Source organism: Xiphias gladius, chromosome 12 (assembly GCF_016859285.1).
Source record: "Xiphias gladius isolate SHS-SW01 ecotype Sanya breed wild chromosome 12, ASM1685928v1, whole genome shotgun sequence".
NCBI classification, from domain to species: Eukaryota; Metazoa; Chordata; class Actinopteri; order Istiophoriformes; family Xiphiidae; genus Xiphias; species Xiphias gladius.
Genome location: NC_053411.1, coordinates 9,430,902 through 9,451,399, shown reverse-complemented (window position 1 = coordinate 9,451,399; position 20,498 = coordinate 9,430,902). Strand labels below are relative to the sequence as shown.

Below are 20,498 nucleotides of genomic sequence, written 5' to 3'. Positions count from 1 at the left end.
CATCATTTTGTATTATTTTGTGGCTACGACATACACTTGATTGAGTCACTGTGTTATTTATTGTGGTCTTAAATACATGTTCAATAAATTATAAAGATTACATTTTACAGTCAGTGTATACATCAGGCTTGTATCCATTATATCTATCAAATCTTTTTATTTTTTCTTGCCTACTTCTGTCCCTAACTGAACTGAAACAGGCCCAGCTTTAGTGTCTAGTGCTGTCACAGTAACATAATTCTGACTCCAATACTTAGTTTAATTAATATTCAAAACCACCATGATAAACAAGACATGAAATTTAATATCGCTGTTGTAAACTCACTGTGCCTTCCTTATCTTTAACTTCATTTATAAAATGAGCAATTTCTGCAAAGGGGTTTGGTCTAGTCATTTGGGTGTCCTTTCTTTGCTGGTTTCTGCATCCCACATTTGGCTTCTGCAGTGAGTTTTCTCAACCAGCGTAAGAGGCCCTGGATTCAGTTCAAGGCTTGTGGACTGCCAGTGTTGCCATATCTGTTAATGTTGCCATATATTTGATTGTTTGTTTGTCCCCATTGAGATTCACTCGTCCAACTGCCAAGAATGGAGCCAAATTGGAGGTGCCAGCTTCTTGCTTTAAAGCTGAAATCTGTGGTCACTCTCAAGACTGGCTTGTTTACCGTGTACAGTCGGTCATAATGGGCAGGCTGGGGCAATGGGGCATTATACGTCAGTTTGGGTGTAATGTGAATTGAGGCTTATATAATTTCGAGTCACGTTTTACCTCAGATTTACAGAAGCTGTATTTGAAAATACAGAATTAAATTTTAAATCTGACATAAATTATATAAGTGAAAAAATTTAGAAAATTAAAATTTTGCCATCCTTATGCTCTACTACAAGATCACTCTGTCTTTTGGAACACACACAAATGCAAACATACAAACATACATGTCACACTGGGGGGACTCCTCATTATGCACACTGAGGCGAGAGTAATGAAAACAATACAGTTGCCTGCAAAGGCCCAGTGGTGAACAGAAAAAAATCTGCTGAGACTCAAGTGTTATTTGGCTTGTTTACAACCTTTGTTCAAACAACAAAGCATCTCAGAGCAAAAAGTGCTTTGGCCCTTGTGCACGCACTATTAGGTGTTAGTCACAGTTGGTGAGCTTTGGAAATTGCTTGATTTTTGTCCAGATGATGTTGGGCTGACCCAAACTCACTAACAAGCCTCTCTGGAGTTGCTCGATTGTGGGGCTTATGCAGGGTCCAGCAAGCAATCTGTTGCGGGCCTGGTTCCTTTATCTTTTCCTCTTGATACCCATTCTATGCTCCTGTGCAATCCACAATTGACTCTAAAGGTAAAAAAAAAAGGAAACCTTGCCATTCTGGAAACAAACAGCGTGTTGAAAAAAATTTTTTTTCCTTTCCTTTTTTCTTCTGGTGCAAAACCTGATCCTACGTGATTTCAATATAATAAGGTCTGTTGAGCACCAGTCAGCCTTAGCTAAGGCTATGATATGTGGCTCTCTCCATCCTTCTTCTATGCTTAATTTACATGTGAATGTAAAACATAAAGAGATAAATTAAAGGCATTTGCCAAATGTTTATGGAAAATTGCATATTTTTAAGATGTATATTGTTGAAGGTAAAATTAAATAAAGGCATTTAAATGGATAGATAAGGTCATTTCCACACACCCTTCCCTGTCTCATTATCTCTGCCCTGTACTGATAAAGCTTCTGACTCATCACCTCTCTCCACCTCTATCTCTCCCACACCTCCTTCTCCCTGCATCCACTCCATCACTCCGGCCGGCACTGTCACTAAAATATTCAACGGTTTGCAGATACACAGCGTGCCTTGCAGGCGGTGGAGCGTCTCCAGGCCAAACTGAAGGAGCGAGGGGAGGTGCCCACTGAGGAGAAGCTCAGCCTGCTCAAATCAGTGCTCCAGAGCCCCCTCTTCCACCAGATCCTGGCCTTGCAGAAGTCTGTCCAGCATCTCAGAGACCAGGTAGACTCTAGGTCTAGGTCATGGTATCCGTAATAATGCAAGAAACATAACTATAGGACAGTTTAATTTATTAAAAGTTAAGTTTTAATTTACATGTAAACAATACAGTATTCATTATTGTAAGCTTAACTGGGCTTGTAAGACTGTGAATGCGTTAAATTAGAATGATAATGCTGAATGCAAGGGAGGAATGCTGGGTTCCCAGGATGCTAAGACACCATGGAAGCCCATTAAGAGTTACAAGGTTATGGTCATTTAAAGTTCTGTGTTATTAGTATCTGAATATAGACTGCCACAATGCCAGATGGCAGCATGATACTTTGTTAATACAGAAGTAACATAAACAGAGGTAGTCATGTTTGATGAGACATAAGAGTTAATTTGTCTGTTTTTATAATCATTATGTTGGGCCAATATAACTTATAATCCATTCATTTCTGTATCCTGTATGTCTGTGCAATATTATGAAGTAGGGACAAGATTGACTCCCATTATTTATGTTGATTTGTTACAATTATAAGTACTGAGTTTTCTCTACTACTGAGTAGTGTCTCTTCGGGCATATAAGGGTTGTAGCTCAAAGACAGAATTGAGTGGCATTGTGGAGTAGTCAACTGTCAGTGGTTGCATGATAACCATTACGTCATCCAGAACAAGGTGAAATTGAAATTCCTGCATTACCTGAGTCTTGGTATTTATCTCCCCTGTTTCCTGAGTGACCTCACTGATTCTGTTACTGGGTCTTGTCAAGACACACTCCTATCAGTCCCCATCCCCAGTGGTGTTGCTGCTATGGCCAAATTGCTGTCAGGGTTCACACAAGCCAGATATAATATGGGCACATGAGCAGAGAAGGTTGGTCTAAGTCAGGAACTCTTTTTCGAGATGATTCTCCCCGTTGAGAATTGAACATTTGAGTGGAAGGAAATAGCTCTTAAGTCACAGTGGAAAGGGGCCAGGGTAAGCATTTGAGAAATAGAGACGAAAATATTTGAGCTATGCAGTGGGAGGCAGGGATGCTAGAGCTTTTTACCCCTTGTGGAATTTAGATTATAAAAGTCCCGCTGGCATTTTTGTGTGCAGGCGATTTAGCTTATTTCAAAAGGGGTACATTCCTATGTGTGTGTGTGCTGATGCATGTGTTTTACTAAGCAAAATTTATCAAGCCACCATTCATTTTAAAGTCCCTTCAGATCTTAAAATGGACCCATTCCACGTTGTAACAATGGTAAAGAGACATTTTTCAGAAACTACAACAAATATATTTGCCTCTGTTATGTTTTTTATAGAGCTTCCAAACCCAGCTGCAATTGTTTGCCCCCCCCACCTAAACTGAAACAGTTAGGATAGATTGTGCATTTTGTGTTGTGGTGTGAGACAAGAGCCAGACACATCAACACACACACTCTGTCTGTCTTCTGGCTCTGCTAGTTAGGCCTTGCTCACTCCATGTCGCTATGGCAACAAGGCCTACTCTCCAATGAGAAAGAGGCCACTGCCACTGTGTGAAGTGGGGCAGAAACAATTTCTTAAATGTGCAAGAACCAAACTGGAACTTTAATCCTCTTAGCAAGGCCCCAGCTAACAAAGCTCATGCATAAGGGAAGCAACTTTGCAGCATGCTACACTAGCTTAGCCTAGCCCATAGGGTTTTGATTGCACTGCGCAGCACTAATGTGTCCTGTTCAATGAAGTGTTGTTTTTGAGGACTAATCAGGGTCTGTATTTAAGGAAGAATATTTTTACTGTACATGTTTCTTAAGCTCTGAAAATTGCAACTTCCTCAGGCAAATGCACAAGTTCACAAGGAGAGCTTCTGCGTCGCATTGTCAAATACCAAATTGAGTGCTCATGAAATTATCGCTGTGAATCAAAATGATTATCTGAATTGAATCTAGTTCAGATGGTCATAAACATTACGGCCTTTGGTTAATAAAATTGGAAAAACACTGTTTTATGTAAATTCGCGTTCATGTAATTCATCTGTCACAGAAGTAAAGTCGTTGCAGTAATTAAAACCCAAGCATATTAAGGCATCCAGATGGCAAGTGATGCTTTTCCTCCACCATGACAGAAATAGTGTATTTGGAGCCTAGTCATTGTTTGAACATCAGCTAAGTGCCATTATCTCCTGAAGGATTAGGCTGCCATAGATCCAGCTAATCATGGTGGGACAACAAACTATCTGCCACCCCGCCCAGACTTCAGGGTTTTGTTATCTAAAATTAAACTTGATAAATGTTTACGTTCATAGTAGGAACAAGATGATGATGGCCTTTGTTTGAACTTAAAAATTTATTTGGATGGATTAACGCGAGAATTGCTGCTGTGTGCAGGATCAGAAATTGAAAAAAGCTGTTTGATGTAGCTCTGAAACTGGAGACCAAGCAGACAGCTTTTATGATGGAAGTCCAGTGTCAATTTCAATTTGATTTCAGTTTCATTTGGTGTTACGTTTGTCCATGTTCTTATTTTAAGCATGTATTTAGATGAAAATACATATTAGAATAATTTGTCAGTGAAACATCTGCTGTTTTCAATGTCAATCACTACATGTCTTTTTCTTTATTTTTCCAGGGGAGTGGCCCTGAATCACATCGGAGTGACCCTGTGGATCACATCCCAACAGCTAAGCCCAACGGAAGCCATGTTTCCTATTCAGATATATCAGCTGCTACACACATCAATGGCAAGACATCATCCGAAGAATTTGAGCATATTATTCAGTCCATGGCACAGGTATAACCAACTGAAAAGCTAGTGTAATAATGTAAGGGTAATATTATAGGATAATATATTGCTATTCTGTCACTCCAGAAGTCTATTGTTGAGGACCCAGTAGATTTAATACCACATTTTTAAATGTTTTGCTCATTTTAACAGACGAACACAAATCAGCACCTCAGGTAGAACAGGTCTGAACAGGTATATCACCTTAAATCTTATAACTCAAACCAAATATCCAAGGACAGTTAAAAATGAGACTCACAGTTTACAGATAGTGCTCTTCTCTCTTTAGGCACTTCAAATAGACTTCTAAAGGCTGCCTGTGGCTTTGATGCTACAGTGAATCAGCACAGGGCCAAAGTGTATATGTGTGTGTGTGACACAGGGGCGCTACGTGACACACGTGGAGCTGCAGAAGCCAGTGTCAGGAGGTCTGGGCTTCAGTGTGGTGGGCCTGAAGAGCGAGAACCGCGGAGAGCTTGGCATTTTCATCCAGGAAATTCAGCTGGGAAGTGTGGCTCATTGGTATGTATGAATAAACATGCCATCATTCATAAGAGCCATGACAACACTGAATAATTTCAAACCTGATTAAAACCTTTTCCCAACAAACTTAGCACTCCAGAAAGTTTTTCAACATTTGGCCAGTTGTTGAATTAGGATTAGGAATGAGAGAAGTCTGTTTCAGAAAAGTCAGATGATGCACACTCTTATGGGATGTCAGGGAAATAAACGGAATCGTCCAACTGGGCTGTTTTATCAGAAATGACCATTTTACAACTTTTTTCAAATATTTTTTGCTTAGTCTGTGGCTTTCTAATGTTTTCTTCAAAGTCATCCTAACAGTCGTGGAAAATATTCTTTTCACAACTTCAAAACATCTCCAGAGTTTAATTTATTCAAGTAGGAACACAAACTAAAATATTAAATTTTAAGTCTCAGAGGCTCTGACAACATTTCCTGCACTATGTCCTTGTCTAAATGACGCTCTCTGCTTTTCTCCCATACAGTGATGGAAAGCTCAAAGAAGCTGACCAGATCCTGGCCATCAATGGCCAGCCTCTGGACCAGACTGTGACCCACCAGCAGGCTATTGGCATCCTGCAGAGTGCTTCAGAGAGGGTGCAGCTCACAGTAGCTAGAGGACCAATACCTCAGTTGGCCAGTCCTGTGGTGTCCCGCACGCCCTCTGCTGCCAGTACACTGTCGGCAAACTCCAGCGCGGTATGAATACATTTGGTTCTCTGTAAGAAATGTGGAAACATACGGGGTTCACAATCTGACAAGACTTATACGTGGAGACCTAAAGTCTTGAAGAAACAGTTTATGGGAATGCTAAGAGCGCACACACATGCTTATTTTGACATACACATAAATCAATCACACAAATGCACAGACACATTTGAACAAAGACACATAGAAGCAGCTTAATCCCACATGGCAATACAGTGTGACTCCAAGAGGCACAGGCAGACACACACTCCAGTTTCTTGTGAAAAAAAAAATTAAAAATACGATGTGCTACTTAAAAGGTGTCCTTATAATAGATAACGCTGTGTTTTGAATGAAAACGAGATCTGCATTACATATCCAAAGCCAAAGCTTTTGTAAATATGTAATGTTTTATCTGGATAACTGAAACTCTATGTTCTAAAGTTAATTTCTCAAAGATTGCCACATATTTTCTCAATCTAGTCTTCACACTAGCCGTATTGTTTCTTCCTTTTTACTCTACCTAGTGGCAGCACGTGGAGACAATTGAGCTGGTCAACGATGGCACTGGCCTTGGATTTGGTATTGTGGGAGGCAAGACCACCGGGGTTATTGTTAAAACCATCCTTCCTGGAGGCATAGCTGATCAGGTGATTGTATTAGTGTATCTCTACTTTCTCTGGGAATTGTCATTGAGAGGCTTTGGCATTGTTAATACTTATATATGCAGTGAGTACCATAAAAAGTAGATTTTCTGTCATTTTATGACGCTCTCTGTGTTTTAGAGAGATGTCTCTTGTCGGCTGGGTATAATGAGAATGAGTTAATTGCAAGCAAGCACAGAATTAACTGTCACTCTGTCTTTTGTTTGATAGTGAAAGTGTCTATGTGTTTGATTTTTACTGAAGCTTCAGAAACTAACACAGAAAACACACTTTTTCTACCTCAGGACGGCCGCCTGCACAGTGGGGACCACATCCTGAGAATTGGGGACACTGACCTTTACGGCATGGGCAGTGAGCAGGTTGCGCAGGTCCTCAGGCAGTGTGGCAATAGGGTGAAGCTGGTGGTTACCAGGGGTCCCGTAGATGAGAATCCCTCTGTCTCTGCTGTCATGCCAGTAGTGCTCCCCACTGTCAATGAACAACAGGTTAGAGTAGCTGTTTCACTGTACTGTAAATGAAAAAAAGTGGCATTAACTTGATAAAATTCCTTACAAGGAAATGTTGTCACATTCAAATTGATTTCATGATTTAGAGTATCCCTATAGTAAAGCAGTTTCTGTATAACAAAGCATCAAGATGATGACTGATTACTGCAAATGACATTCAGAGTTAAACAATTATATCAAAAACAATTCGGAAAGTGTAATGTCCAGGTCCTTCATCTCCAGTTGTATCCTTTTTTACCTTTTGACAGCCCTAGATAAATGGAATTAAAGAATATTGCAGGTTATACCCCCTGTGACTCACACTTTGGAGTGCAGATGCTGCTATACTTTCTCAGAAACAGCATTGAAACAGCAATTTCATGGCTATTCTCAGCACCTAGTCCTATTTAAACATGAATGAATTCCAGTGGCAAACTAAATGAATGATGAACAACATATCCTTTTGATGGCACACATTTGCTGCGGGCCTTTATGGCTGGCAGGTTCTGAGCACTCATTAACCTAAGTTGAAAAAAGATTTTGGTGACCATGTGGTGCAGTCTGATGACTCAGGTGTTGAAACTTGCTTTTATTTTCTGTTGTCAAATGAATCATCCTTCACTTTTATTTGTTTAGTCGATGTTGACTTGTCATTCCCATTAATCTTTTCACAGGGCTATGAGGAAGAGGAGAATGATGCGTTTGATGTTAGCCTTACCAAGAACACCCAGGGACTAGGGATCACTATTGCTGGCTATGTTGGAGACAAAAATTCAGGTGAGAAATGGCAGTTTCTCACAATAGTTGCTAATTTTATTTAAGTGTCATACTGATGTTTGATTTACTTCTGTGCATTACTAAATATACATTTAAAGCTGCACTAATCAGTATTTTTCTAGCATATAAACAATGGATCCAATGTGTAATGTGAAAGCGGCTGCTTGTAGTTAGGAATCCAATTCTCCGTAGTGTTTTTAATCTTTTAGCTTACCGTTTTGGTTTTTAGACCTGCAAATTTGGCTCTCGTCAGCGCTGATAAAACCACTGTATGCTAGCTGTCCAAAAAGTGAAGAGGCAGATATTTTCCTCAGGAGTCCAAAACAAAGCTAAGAAGGGTGAATAATAGACTTAAGGTTATCAGGTGGACAGAAACAAAACTTCAAATGAATGTTAATGTTGCTCCATGTCTAATGGATATGACAGTTGTTTGCTAACGCTTTGACAACGACAACAACTTTAGAAGATGGCGTCAGTGTTGTGTTTTTAGCTTTTTCCACTGCCACAAAGTATCCTAAAAAACAAAAACAAAAAAAAACACACAAACAATGAATGCAGCTTTAAATTAACTTTGAAATGGGTTTTCACTTTTTTCTGCCATAAAAATTCTAGCCACTAGCGACATTATAACAGGACCACAGATAGCCTTTTTTTGATAACCTGTTACCTTCATTGAATTGAATTGAATATTAAATTGCCTTGGCTAAAACATACTCTACAAAATCTTTATTTTCCTAGTTGGCATAAGTGCACCGGGTTCATAACATCATTGTTTATGACTTATGCAACACTGAAAAATGCTTGATAAAGATGACTCTTGCCATCAAGCTGGAACATTAGTTTCATTTTCTCCTTGGGTTTTATTTAACGTCATGATTCGTGGCTATCTTCCACGTCCCTTTAATGTTTTTTTCTTGTTTTGACTTTTCAGAGCCCTCTGGTATTTTTGTTAAGAGTATAACAAAAGACAGCGCCGTAGATCAAGATGGCCGTATTCATGTGGGAGACCAGATAATAGCTGTAAGTAGCCCCATTATGCTTGTTGTAGCTGTTACTGTTTTCTCTGTCTTCGGTGGCATGAGGGGAAATATGGAGTGAATGTTTGGTATTATCTAGTATAGTGATCACATTTAATCATTCGGTCAATGGAGGGAAATTATGAGATACATTATTTTGAATAATACACAATTAACTGATAGTTCATAAAGTTTTTTGTGACTGTGAAAATAAATGAGGCTTAAATTAGCACAATGAGCAATTAAGTTTTAATTTCATTACATTCCATTAACAATTAAGTTAAACTGTGTGTAATTTGTTGCATCTTTTGAAATGTGTTAATGTTGCCCTGTGTTTCCTAAAGGTCTCTAAAATTCTTTTTTGTTCTGGTGTATTGTGTGCGTGTGTGTGTGTGTGTGTGTTTGTTTGAGTGACTGAGTTTTGTTCTTAAGTGTAAATGATAATGTGCTTTGGGACTCATATTTGGATTTTAATTGACTGTGGATTATTTGAACTGTGGGAGTTTTTACCTGCCCTAAATGAACTAAATAAATAAACTGAATTGCCAAAGTAAGTGGGAATGCTCATGTGCAGCATTCTGTTTCAGTGTATGCCTGCTGGTGTTTATAGTTGCTTTAATCAATCTTATTTCAATTTCACCTATGTCAAACAAGAATTTAGATGGGATCTCAGCACACTCATAATGTCTACACAAGCTCTTTTGCCCTGATTTAATCCTTGGGCTCACAAATGATCGCCCTCTGCAGGTTGATGGTATAAACATACAGGGATACACCAATCAACAGGCTGTGGAAGTGCTCAGACACACCGGCCAGACAGTTCACCTTAAGCTGATCCGGCGGGGCTTCAGGCCTGACGAGATCCCCCCTGCTGGGGTCCCCAGTGTCACCGTATTGCCCCCTTCCACCACCATCCCCACCACCACAACCGTCTTGAGGGAGCTCGAGCTGGAGAGGAAGAAGGCTGAGGAGGCTGCTCTAGGTAGGAAGGATAAAGTGAGAGAAAAGTAATGAGGACGGAAAAAAAAAAACATTCCTTGTTACTCATCATCCTGTCAGAAAAAAAGTGCCATTTGATGTGTAAATGTGGCTCAGACAGGAGTGTTCATGATGCATTGAGGAGTAATTTCCCCGTGACTCTAAATGGAAATTACAGGCACTTTTATCACTATAGTTAGAACACAGATACAGAACTTTCTCCAGGCACATAGGAAAACCACTGACTTGAGTTACACTCTAATACAGTCTAGAATGATGTCAACATTGTGCTATATAACAGAATGAGAAAAAGCCTGTGGCAGGTGTATTTATTCTGCTACATAAGGATTTATTTGTTAATATTTTGATTAAACATTTTACACTAGGAGTTATTATTGAATTACTTTTTGCCATCTAGAGGGTTCCTCCTAATACTAGCAGTAGAGTGAGCATGCCCACATTACTTGCCACCTTCCCCTAATAAGAGAAGGAAATGCACTTATTATTAACAATACCTGACAAAAAGAGGACAAAACTATTTTCTGACACATGGTAATAAATTTCCCACTTTGTAAAACAATTTCTGTCAAGTGCCGCCCTTTTCATTCATTATTACATTGCACTGACAGAATAAGCTTTCAATTATGTTGTTAAGAGCCTAAATTATATTCAGTAATAAATCGGCATCTGATGCCCAACATTTGACAGGCATTTATGTAACTAAGAAGTTGACAACTGAGTTGCAGGTCTGCATGTACAATATGTGCTGGTAACCATGATGTACATTCTGTATTTTTTTAAATAACTTTTTGCATTTTTATAATGCTGACAACAAACAATATACTAAGAGAGTAAACAGATTCTGATCTCCAGCTGTCCTGACAGGAACTCTAGGCTATAACAGAAGCAAGAAAAGCAACTTGCATAAATTGTTTAGTGTCAGTGGTGACATGTTGTGCTTGAAGGTGATTAGACTTGGCACCAGGATGTTGTAGCCCAAAAACCTGCAGAAAAACTAGCAGCCCACAGTTAACAGACAGAGACTCACGAGGCCAGTATTTTCTTGGCTGTCTGTGAAGATTCTCAGTCATCCAGGACATGGTATTTTGTAAGTGCTATTCGAAGGCAACTGGACTTGCTTGAAGTTCTGTGAGACGTTTCGCCTCCCATCTGAAAGGCTTCTTCAGCTCTAACTGACTAGTGGGGAGTTCCAGGTATTTATCCTCTGGTGAGATCAGCAACACTTTTGAGTCGTTGAGGTCATATGAGGCGTTGACCCTCCCGGTCATCTTGTGAGTCGTTAGCATCACATGAGTCAAGCTGTGGATGGGTGCTTAAACCTTGTGGGTCGTTAGGGTGACAAGTGAGTCGCTGACCCACCCTGCCATCATGTGAGTTGTTGAGGTTGTATTTTCATGGCTGTTGTGAAACCTGTCAGAAAATAACAAATAGGCCAGCTAGTATTAGTTTAATGTTGGCACTTAAAAGTTGCTGATGTGGAGTGTTGACCATGGCCTCCGCGGGTGCATAAGTAGTAATTTCATGGGCGATCAATTTGGTGCCCTGTGGAACTCCAAAGACATGAACAGTAGCATGAAGTTGAAAAAAAAGTACCAGGATCATTAAACATATATTCAAAGTCCTAGAGTGTTTAGGGCCTGTCATAATGGATAACATCATCAAGGACATGTATATTCTTTTCGGATCCAGAGGGGAATTGAGATAGGCTCCTCTTCTAAAGAGAAAGTGATTATGAAAGAGTAGGGGATGCTCAATCTTTTCTGGAAGAATTAAGTAGTAGAGTATCGATTAAACAGATGTTTACTTTTTTTTCTAAATAAATTCTGCATTGAGATATATATTTTTGTGTATTTTAGTATGTGTTTGTGCTGTGAGTGGTGAGTAGCTGACATTTTCCAGTGGCTTTGTGCCTATACTGTCAGGTGTCTGTGCATCTACCTACTTCTGTCTGTCTCACTGTTTCATTGTGTGTTTACAGTCAGCACAGAAGAAAAGCCGCTCCAGACAAAGAGTGAAGGATCTGATGTCAGCCCAGCCACGGATCAGCTAACAGAAGACAAACACAGTAGGAGGCTGGGATTCTTCTTTTAGTACACCAGCAAAGATATTGGGCACACATACTATATCTGACAGATAAGGGTTCTTGTTGTCAGGACCACACTGACTAGCAACACTGAATATGAGGAAATACTGGGATGGGGCTGTTAGAAGTTTCACGGACAGTGCTGCAGTTTGAAAAATTGAACAGGCACAGATAAAAAAAAATTTTAATTAAAAAAAAAATTATGTTGGTCTGGTCTCGAAAACATCACAGTACTTTTGAAAATAGTTATTTATTTTGCATTGCCAGCTAGGAATGATTTATCTTAAATTTGCCTTTATTTTATATTGTTTCGTATATAAATACAAGTACTTTGTATTGTATTTTCCAAGGGATGAAGTTAACACTCTTTGAAGAAGAAGAACTAATGAAGAAATGGCAGGAGATTCTGGGTCCAAGTAATGAAGTTGTAGTAAGTTTCATTTTCAAAGTGAATTCCTCTCTCTCATGCATCAAATTATGCTTACCAGAACTTTTTTTCGGGGCAATTGCTTCATAATGGTAAACGGCACAGAACTGGTATCATAAATGATAGTCAATCATCAAACAAAGGGGATTGAGTCATTAATATACAATATGTATAGATAAAACATTTCACATGCTGAGACGTGTTTTGTTTTTTCCATGACAGGTGGCTCAGGTGGAGAAGTTTAGTGAGAACAGTGGCCTGGGGATCAATCTAGAAGCCAACAGTGGGCATCATTACATCCGCTCCGTTCTGCCTGAGGGACCTGTAGGTCGCTGTGGCAAGCTGTTCAATGGAGACGAACTGCTTGAGGTATGTGATCACTAAAATGAAAGAAAAGATGTAACTACCAACAGTGTAGACCTTTTTATATTACATTTGGTAATAATATTTACCAAGGTTTTAATATTGAAATGTATTTAAAAACGTGCTTTGCTTATGGGGCAATTATGGACAGGTTATGTTACAGTGATACTGTGTATAGTGGTTACACGAAAAGACATGCATGTTAGTTATCAGAAATCATAACTGCCTCATGATTTAAGTTAAGGTATATAAAGGTTAAATGCTTTTGAATATTCCTCACAGCAGTTGATTAAAATTAAGTACAAATTAAAGCTGCACTAAGCAATATTTGTATGTCGATGAAAGGTTTAATGACTACATGTAGGGTGAAAGGGGCCTCTCGTAGTGATGAATTCATAAGGTTCTACAGAGCAGCATTTTCCTGTATTTCAGTGCTTTTTTTTGAATTTACATAGGCAATTGTTTGCTAGCACAATGCCCACAACAACTTTGTTGAAAATGAGTCAGCATTGAGTTTACAGCTCGTTCCACTCCCTAAAGTGGCCAAACAAAGAAGCATTAACACTGCTTTAAACTTTATATATTATACTTATTTTTGTTCTATACTAAGATCAACATTTTCTTTCATAGGTCAATGGCATATCTCTGATTGGTGAGACCCACAAGGAAGTAGTCAGAATCTTGAAGGAGCTTCCACTCTGTGTATACATGACATGCTGTAGGCCCGCCCCTCACCTGCAGACTGACATGAATGCTGTCCAACCAGAATCAGAGGCTTTGTCCACGACATCTAAATTAAAGGTACTACATTTGCATCCGTATACTAGAACAGATTTAATCATACATATTATTTTCGAAATACAAGCATTTTATAACTCATCATCACAAGTAGTTTGATGTTTGAAGAGTAAAAATGTAAAAGTGATCTTTTCCTTCTCAAGGCTAAAGTCATGTAGGCTATATTACCTGCAGAGCATTGCAGCAGATGATGCCTTTAAGTAGAGTTGGAAAGTCCCTGCATCTCCTGACATGCAGTAATGTATCATGAAAAATGGTTCCTCGCCCCTTTATATAAGCAAGGGAATATGATTGGACAGTGATACTCTTTACATCCTCCTCCTCCTTTGTAACCCATCAGCCATTATTAGCTTAGCCCGGGCTGTCAATCGCTCCATTGGCTTTCCACATTGCCAACCATGATAAGCAGGGGAGGCTGAAATTTTATTAAGACCAATTCTGGTAATACATCAACAGCAGTAGCCAGCAACATTTGCTAGATATATGAAACATCAAAAGCAGCTTCCCTTTGGGGAAGGGTTTTCATCTCACCAGCTTTGTCTGTGATAATGTACTAAGGCCCTACTATCCGAAAGATATTTCCATTTTATCTACTGCCAGAAACCTGAGCCAGACACACAACTAGAGGGTAGCAGCCTATGAGTTGGGAGTAAAAGTGAGGAAGGCATGCTGTTACATAGAGATTTTGGGATTTTCCTCTACAGAAACAAATAGACCTGAGCAGCGTTCTGGTTGCTAAAGAGACAGAGGTGAATGCAGCAGCAGCGACACAGGATAATGTGACAGAGGAGGCAATAGGATCCCCTTTGGCCATGTGGGAGCTGGAAATCCATAATATCGAGCTCGAGAAGGGAGAAGGGGGATTGGGATTCAGCATTCTGGACTACCAGGTGGGAATTCTTACAGGGAATTATAGAATGTCTAATGAATAATGTCAATATTTTTTTGGCTTATTTTACACAAATTTGTTAGTATAGTAATAGTTTTAATAGATGTTGCTGTATTGTTTATATCATAATCTTATGGATACTTAAACATTGATATTCATAATCAGAAGAGATTTGTCATGCTTTGGAGTATTGTTGTTCTCAAGCATTTACATTTTATAGCTTCTCTTCCTCAATAAAAATATTTCCACAAGGAAAAAGTGGCATGCTCTACAAAGCTAACCAAAATGAGTTGAATTTCATGTGATTTCCACGTTGACCTCTTCTCACTGAACTTTTCTGGGCCTGCTCCGCCACAGGACCCACTGGACCCTGCCAAGACTGTGATTGTGATTCGTTCTCTGGTTCCCAACGGTGTGGCGGAGCAGGATGGCGGACTGTTGCCAGGGGACCGACTCATGTACGTTAACACTACCAACTTGGAGAACGCCAGTCTGGAGGATGCTGTCCAGGCCTTGAAGGGGGCCAAGCTCGGAAAAGTCCAGATAGGAGTCGCAAAACCACTGCCTGTAAGCATAAGTGTTAGTATCCTTTCTTTTTTCTTTGCTTTAAACCTGTCTGATTGTAGAAGATGGACTGTGACTTGTGCGTGGGGGGTAAAGGGACAAGTATATGCATATCTGTTGGGGTACACTAAGACTTTTATACATGCTTTGGTGATTTTTTTGTAAAATTTGTTCAGCATGTTAGGGATTTAAAAGTGTGTACGTGAGTTTGTGAGTCAGGCTGTCTTTATATCATGCGACTTCTTAACCAGTCACGAGGGTTCAGCTTACAAGGGCTTGAATTTTTCATGCAGGAAAAAGTGTGGAGGTAGGCTGCTTGGTTTAGCATTCCATCCACTGATCTTTCAGAGGAAGTGACCAGCTGAAAATGCTCTTCGCCCTTTGTTTCATATAATGTTATTGAATTTTCCGAGAGCACAGACCCTCTTGTACATTTAAACACATTGGGGCACCTGTCAAAATATTAGGTCTGTCCAGTGGCATGTTCATCGCTCCAGGCATCTGTACCCTTGTACAGGATGTTTCTCTCTGCAAAACTGCTTGCATTCTTTCAGCTTTAGAGCTGCATCTTTTCTGTATTGAAACTGCCACTGGATTACACAATGAGACCTCTGGGCTGCCAAGGTTAGGTGGATTACAGAGCTGTAGGAAGCCTCTGAGGAGTTATCCAACTCTCCTGCAGGACGTGGTATGTACTGAGGGGTATTTTGCTGTATTGCCTCTCAAAATTGAGCCTGACAGGTATAATCCTCCAATATGCCTTTTTGATTTTCCTATACAGTATCTTTCTGAGCTGCATGCCACACAAAATCAGTATCAAGAGCTCTTACTCAAGAATACATGTGAATTGTTAAAGAGCTTTTCTGTTAAGAATTAATTCAAATAAATTCTCAGTGTGCTGTTTAGAGCAATTCTCTGCTTGAGCGCATAGACCAAGATCATTATTTAATTCTATAGTAAGTGTATAATAATTCTCAATGATTCCTAACATCTTTTTCCATTCCATACTAATTTATTTGTACTTGATTTGGTCATAAAAAAATAAATTAAAAATCCAATTACGTAAAGATGGAGACACTGAAAGAATTTCTCCACTTTCCTAGGGAATATGTGGATATTCCCACTCTCCACACCCATATGGTGAGCAGGAAATAACTTCATCATCCACCATCCATTCATTTGACTTCAACAGTATTTTGGTTGAAGAAGGAGAGGAAGAAGATCTGGCTGAGGGCATCGTTTACCGAGCAGAGCCTGCATTGGTTAGTTAGCTCTGGGAAAAACTGAAAAATCAATCAGAATAACTTAAAAAAGGGAAAAAAAATTGTGCTTCATTATTTCTCAATCGTGGTCTGTTTGTTTGTTTGTAATCATGCAACAGTTAGCTTATATGGGAAACAGTTGTTCTATTAGTAGTGTTAGTAGTATTTTGTTTAGGTTTAGCATTAGCAACATCAGGGTCATAGAATAGCATGGCCATTTCAGCCATCACTGATTAGATAGTTCACTAAATTGCTGATTAATGAAGGCCAGTTTTCTGTCCCAGTTGGTAATGTTATCATCCATTATCACAGATTGACACCAGTGAAGCAGACCTATCTGATGAAAAGGTGTTGGATCATACTTACTCTGGGATGGAGGATGACACTTTCCAGGTATCCATGATTGCTCTTCATGGTAGCAGCTGTAGCGCAGACCTGGATTACTTGCACTCATCCACACCTAAGGTAAGCAAACATTTTTTTATACCACAGAGCACAAGATAACTGAAAACAGAAGCACAGGTTGAAATTATTCCCTTATTTCATTAAACGTTACTACAACAGTAACTGCCCTTTGTCCGAAAGAGCTGTAAAGCATGTAGTCATTATTCTTTGGTTTTTGCGCTCAGGAGCCAAAATGTCAAGAGAAATGTTTTCTCCTTTATTTGTTAAGGAAGTAACAAACATTACTGACTATGTAGTTATATATAAGCTTTTGTTGCCCTGGGTGCCCCTAGAACAGCAACTCCCCAAATGGGTGTAAGAGCAAAGGCCACACAAAGTGTTGTCCTAAGGGTATCTGTGCTTCCATTTTAACCAAATGCCACAGTACATGGATGATATAATATAGATAATGTGGATTTTTTTTTTCTGGTACATATTTGTTCATGGAACAACAATATAAAGGTCACTTAGGTGTTTGAGGTCAAATAAGCATAGTGAGTCCTCCAAGTCACTGTCAATGAAGCAGTGACGGCTCTTCTTCTCATGATTACATCAATAGATTACAGTCGTCATTGGTTGTACAGTTCAAGACCACAGAAAAATATATCTACATAAATCTATATAGGCACTTGAGTCTTATCTATATAATAAGGAAGACTGTGCCATTTTTCAAATAATGTAACCAATTAGATTTAACAGACCAAACCGATAATATAATTTCTTGCAGTGGAATTTTAAAAGTGATTTTAAAAAATCACGGCTTTCATTGTATCTTAAGCTTTAGTTGGTTTACTGTGGACATACCATGTACTATAGACACTGTACTATAATACAGTGTTTCCTAACTTTTTTAGCTTAAAACATAAAATAAAAAAAATATAGATACTAAAAACTGTCAATTTCCCAATGTTGCCTGTAAATGTCAATTCTATTTTTATAATTATTATATACTCTCCTTTGCATGGATACCCGGGAATACTCATCCCTATAGATGTCTCAGCCTAGTTCATCCCAAATTTATAGCACTTTCTTATTAAAATGAAAGATTGCCTATGTCTTGTTTTACTCTACCTCTCATGTCGGTTTATTGAGCTCCACTTTTACTATTTATTTGCATATTTTAACTTTTTCTTAAGATTCATCTTCTGTTCTGGCTGCCAAAGGGAATTGCTTGCTGAGATTCATCACTAGCCAGTCACTAAAGTCTTAAATGCTGTATCCATGAAACTACATTTTGTGCATTTCACTGTCAAGATCACCAGTAATTTCAGCTGTTCTCTACTGGCCACTGATGGCTTTTCTATGGCTCATTACAAGGAGGGCAGGATGGTGACTGAGCAAGATGAATTCCCCCTGTTGGGCAATTGTCTAACTAACAGAGGGGAACGTTCATTCAGCTGCTGTGCTTTGTTTTACCGCAGCTGACAGCTCGCCTGGACTTGTTGGATGAGCGTCCCTGCTTTACAACACCACCCGGCCTCGGAGACAGCACTCAAGTGTTCTCACCAGAGAAGTCGGCCTCTTTCACTCCTCCGAGTTTGAGAGGTCACGTCCCGGCTTTTAATGCCATACTAAGCAGTTCTGATCAGTACCTGGCTCAGCACTCGACCAAAGAAGAACCAGTGGAGGGCTCAAACTCATACAGCCCGTTTGCTGAAATAGGGACCAGATCTAATGTACAGGAGGAACCTGTGGAGTCCCTTCACTACCAGAAGGAGCCACTCGTCTCTTTTGGAAATATTGGAGATATAAAAATTTTGATAAAGGTAACATAATCATAAAACTACCAGGCATACATTTGGAGGATTTAAAATATAAGAAGTTGGTTAGTCTTGAAAAAACAAGATGAGCCATGAGTATTGTGTATACCTAATGAATGAGTTTTAGTGATTGGCCTGTCATGAGCATAAAAAATCTGTCAAGGTGCATTATAAGAGCTACAAAATAATCATACTTTTATAAGTGGATTATTTTAAGGAAACATCTAACCTCTCCCAAATCGGATGTGAGGCTCTTTTCAAATACTAGATTAACCAAGTTCTAAGCTTGTTTGTTTATTCATTTCCACAGCCAATTTGGTGCACCTACCTTTTCTCTAGAGACATGCGCTTTGTATGGAATCCACACTAATACTTTCATTTACTGTCATGAATAACTGTGTTGAATTATCGCCCTCAAGGACGAGGAGGCAGGTGTGAAAGAATCAGCAGAAGACAGTGACAAGGAAGTACTGACCTCAGGGAGCAATTTTGAAAGGACTATCACAGTTGTCAAGGGCAACTCCAGTCTCGGTTTGTTTTAATTTCTTTACAGTCTTTTATTTGTTATATATTTTCTCCTCATCCTTCACAGAGGTGTAAATGAGGTTGTGGGACTGAGAAGCGTGTTTGGCCTTTACATTTGTGTTATGTTTTATGAATGCCAGATTTGAAGCAAAAATGCCTGCCCATGGGACTGCAACTGGTTCAGGGAATACTAAGTTACAACTTTTAACAAATAGGTGTTATGAAGGCAGTTTTTAAAATCCTCAGTGCCTCATTGAAAACAGTGTCTCATTTTGCTTTTTAGTACTCTTTGATGGTCAATTACAGTTAATTGAAATTGTCTCACATGTCTTATGCCATATTCTGATGGTACTCTATCGAGAATGATATGAAAACCAAATTTGTAAACACTGTGAGAGTTTCTAGGATTATTTGTTGGGACATGAAGTTTTCTTGTGTCCACTACTGAAAACACTACTGATTTGTACCTTTTTCATTCATAATGGAGTCTTTATAGATGGTAACAGTTGTGTTCTCTACTTGAGGAGTTCAGTTTACAACCACAACCAATTGCTCTAATATCTTAAAAGTATTTGTAATCAGTACTGATCAAAGTCCACGTTTGGTGTGTAATAGATACTTATGATCTACCTTAAAGGCATGACGGTGAGCGCCATGAAAGATGGTTTGGGGATGCTGATCCGCAGTATAATCCACGGTGGTTCGATTAGCCATGATGGACGTCTTGGTGTCGGTGACCTCATCCTGGCCATCAACGGAGAGCCCACTGCCAACCTGACCAACGCCCAGGCTCGTGCCATGCTGCGAAGACATTCTCTCATTGGACCAGACCTGGGGTAAGAGAGTAGTAATAGACAGCAGCTGTACACACTTTTACCCCTTTACTGAAACTCAAAAAGTATGTAGAGATAGGTGTCATTTGAACTTGTTTGATAACAGTGCCATCATAATGAAATGAGTTTCATTACCAATACCAAAATTATGTTTTGTGATACTAGGTTGAAAATAGTTTATTAATTAAAAAAAAAAAAAAAGCCAAGGTTCTCACATGCAATTGTTTATTGTAATGCTTAGACCTCTACCTGAACAAAATGAATATAGTTCTATTAAATCAGGGACCGAAGAATGAGTTTTCCCGTGAGCTGTTCAACTGTTTGAGTTTAAATATTAAAGTGACTGTCCCCTCTCCCCCCGTCCCGCTGGTCCGATTTAATTTTAGTCCACTATTATTTCTACGAATGGTACATTTTCATAATGCCTTCTTTAGGTCATGCAGGAGTTACCCACTGTTTCAAGAAACAATATCATTGCCTGTTTTGATGTACAAGCAAATCTTCATCAAACAATACATGTTGATGTATGTAATGTATGTATTGTATGGTACATCATCGTTAGCTGCCCTCATCCTTGTTTCTATAAACTGGGTGATGTAGAGAGGTGTCTTTAGGTTGTAGCCTAACTAAACCTTGGGAGCTTTTTTAATGTGAATACAGAATACAGA

The 20,498-nt window shown here is 39.2% G+C and overlaps 1 protein-coding gene across 9 annotated transcripts in view; it reads left to right on the top strand.

The window, feature by feature from the left end:
* Positions 1-20,498, top strand: part of LOC120797153 (multiple PDZ domain protein) — a 45,724-nt gene that overhangs the window by 2,688 nt on the left and 22,538 nt on the right. For 5 of the 9 annotated variants that reach the window (XM_040140495.1, XM_040140499.1, XM_040140494.1 and 2 more), the window contains exons 3-22: positions 1,835-2,001; positions 4,579-4,740; positions 5,114-5,253; positions 5,739-5,952; positions 6,468-6,590; positions 6,890-7,090; positions 7,765-7,867; positions 8,799-8,887; positions 9,631-9,865; positions 11,861-11,947; positions 12,316-12,395; positions 12,615-12,761; positions 13,386-13,556; positions 14,258-14,443; positions 14,800-15,021; positions 16,110-16,268; positions 16,581-16,733; positions 18,134-18,478; positions 18,892-19,003; positions 19,635-19,833. In XM_040140495.1, the coding sequence (XP_039996429.1) occupies positions 1,835-2,001; positions 4,579-4,740; positions 5,114-5,253; positions 5,739-5,952; positions 6,468-6,590; positions 6,890-7,090; positions 7,765-7,867; positions 8,799-8,887; positions 9,631-9,865; positions 11,861-11,947; positions 12,316-12,395; positions 12,615-12,761; positions 13,386-13,556; positions 14,258-14,443; positions 14,800-15,021; positions 16,110-16,268; positions 16,581-16,733; positions 18,134-18,478; positions 18,892-19,003; positions 19,635-19,833 (3,295 nt within the window). The remainder of the gene's footprint in view (positions 1-1,834; positions 2,002-4,578; positions 4,741-5,113; positions 5,254-5,738; positions 5,953-6,467; positions 6,591-6,889; positions 7,091-7,764; positions 7,868-8,798; positions 8,888-9,630; positions 9,866-11,860; positions 11,948-12,315; positions 12,396-12,614; positions 12,762-13,385; positions 13,557-14,257; positions 14,444-14,799; positions 15,022-16,109; positions 16,269-16,580; positions 16,734-18,133; positions 18,479-18,891; positions 19,004-19,634; positions 19,834-20,498) is intronic. The other 4 variants (XM_040140496.1, XM_040140502.1, XM_040140503.1 and 1 more) reach the window with 3 other exon arrangements.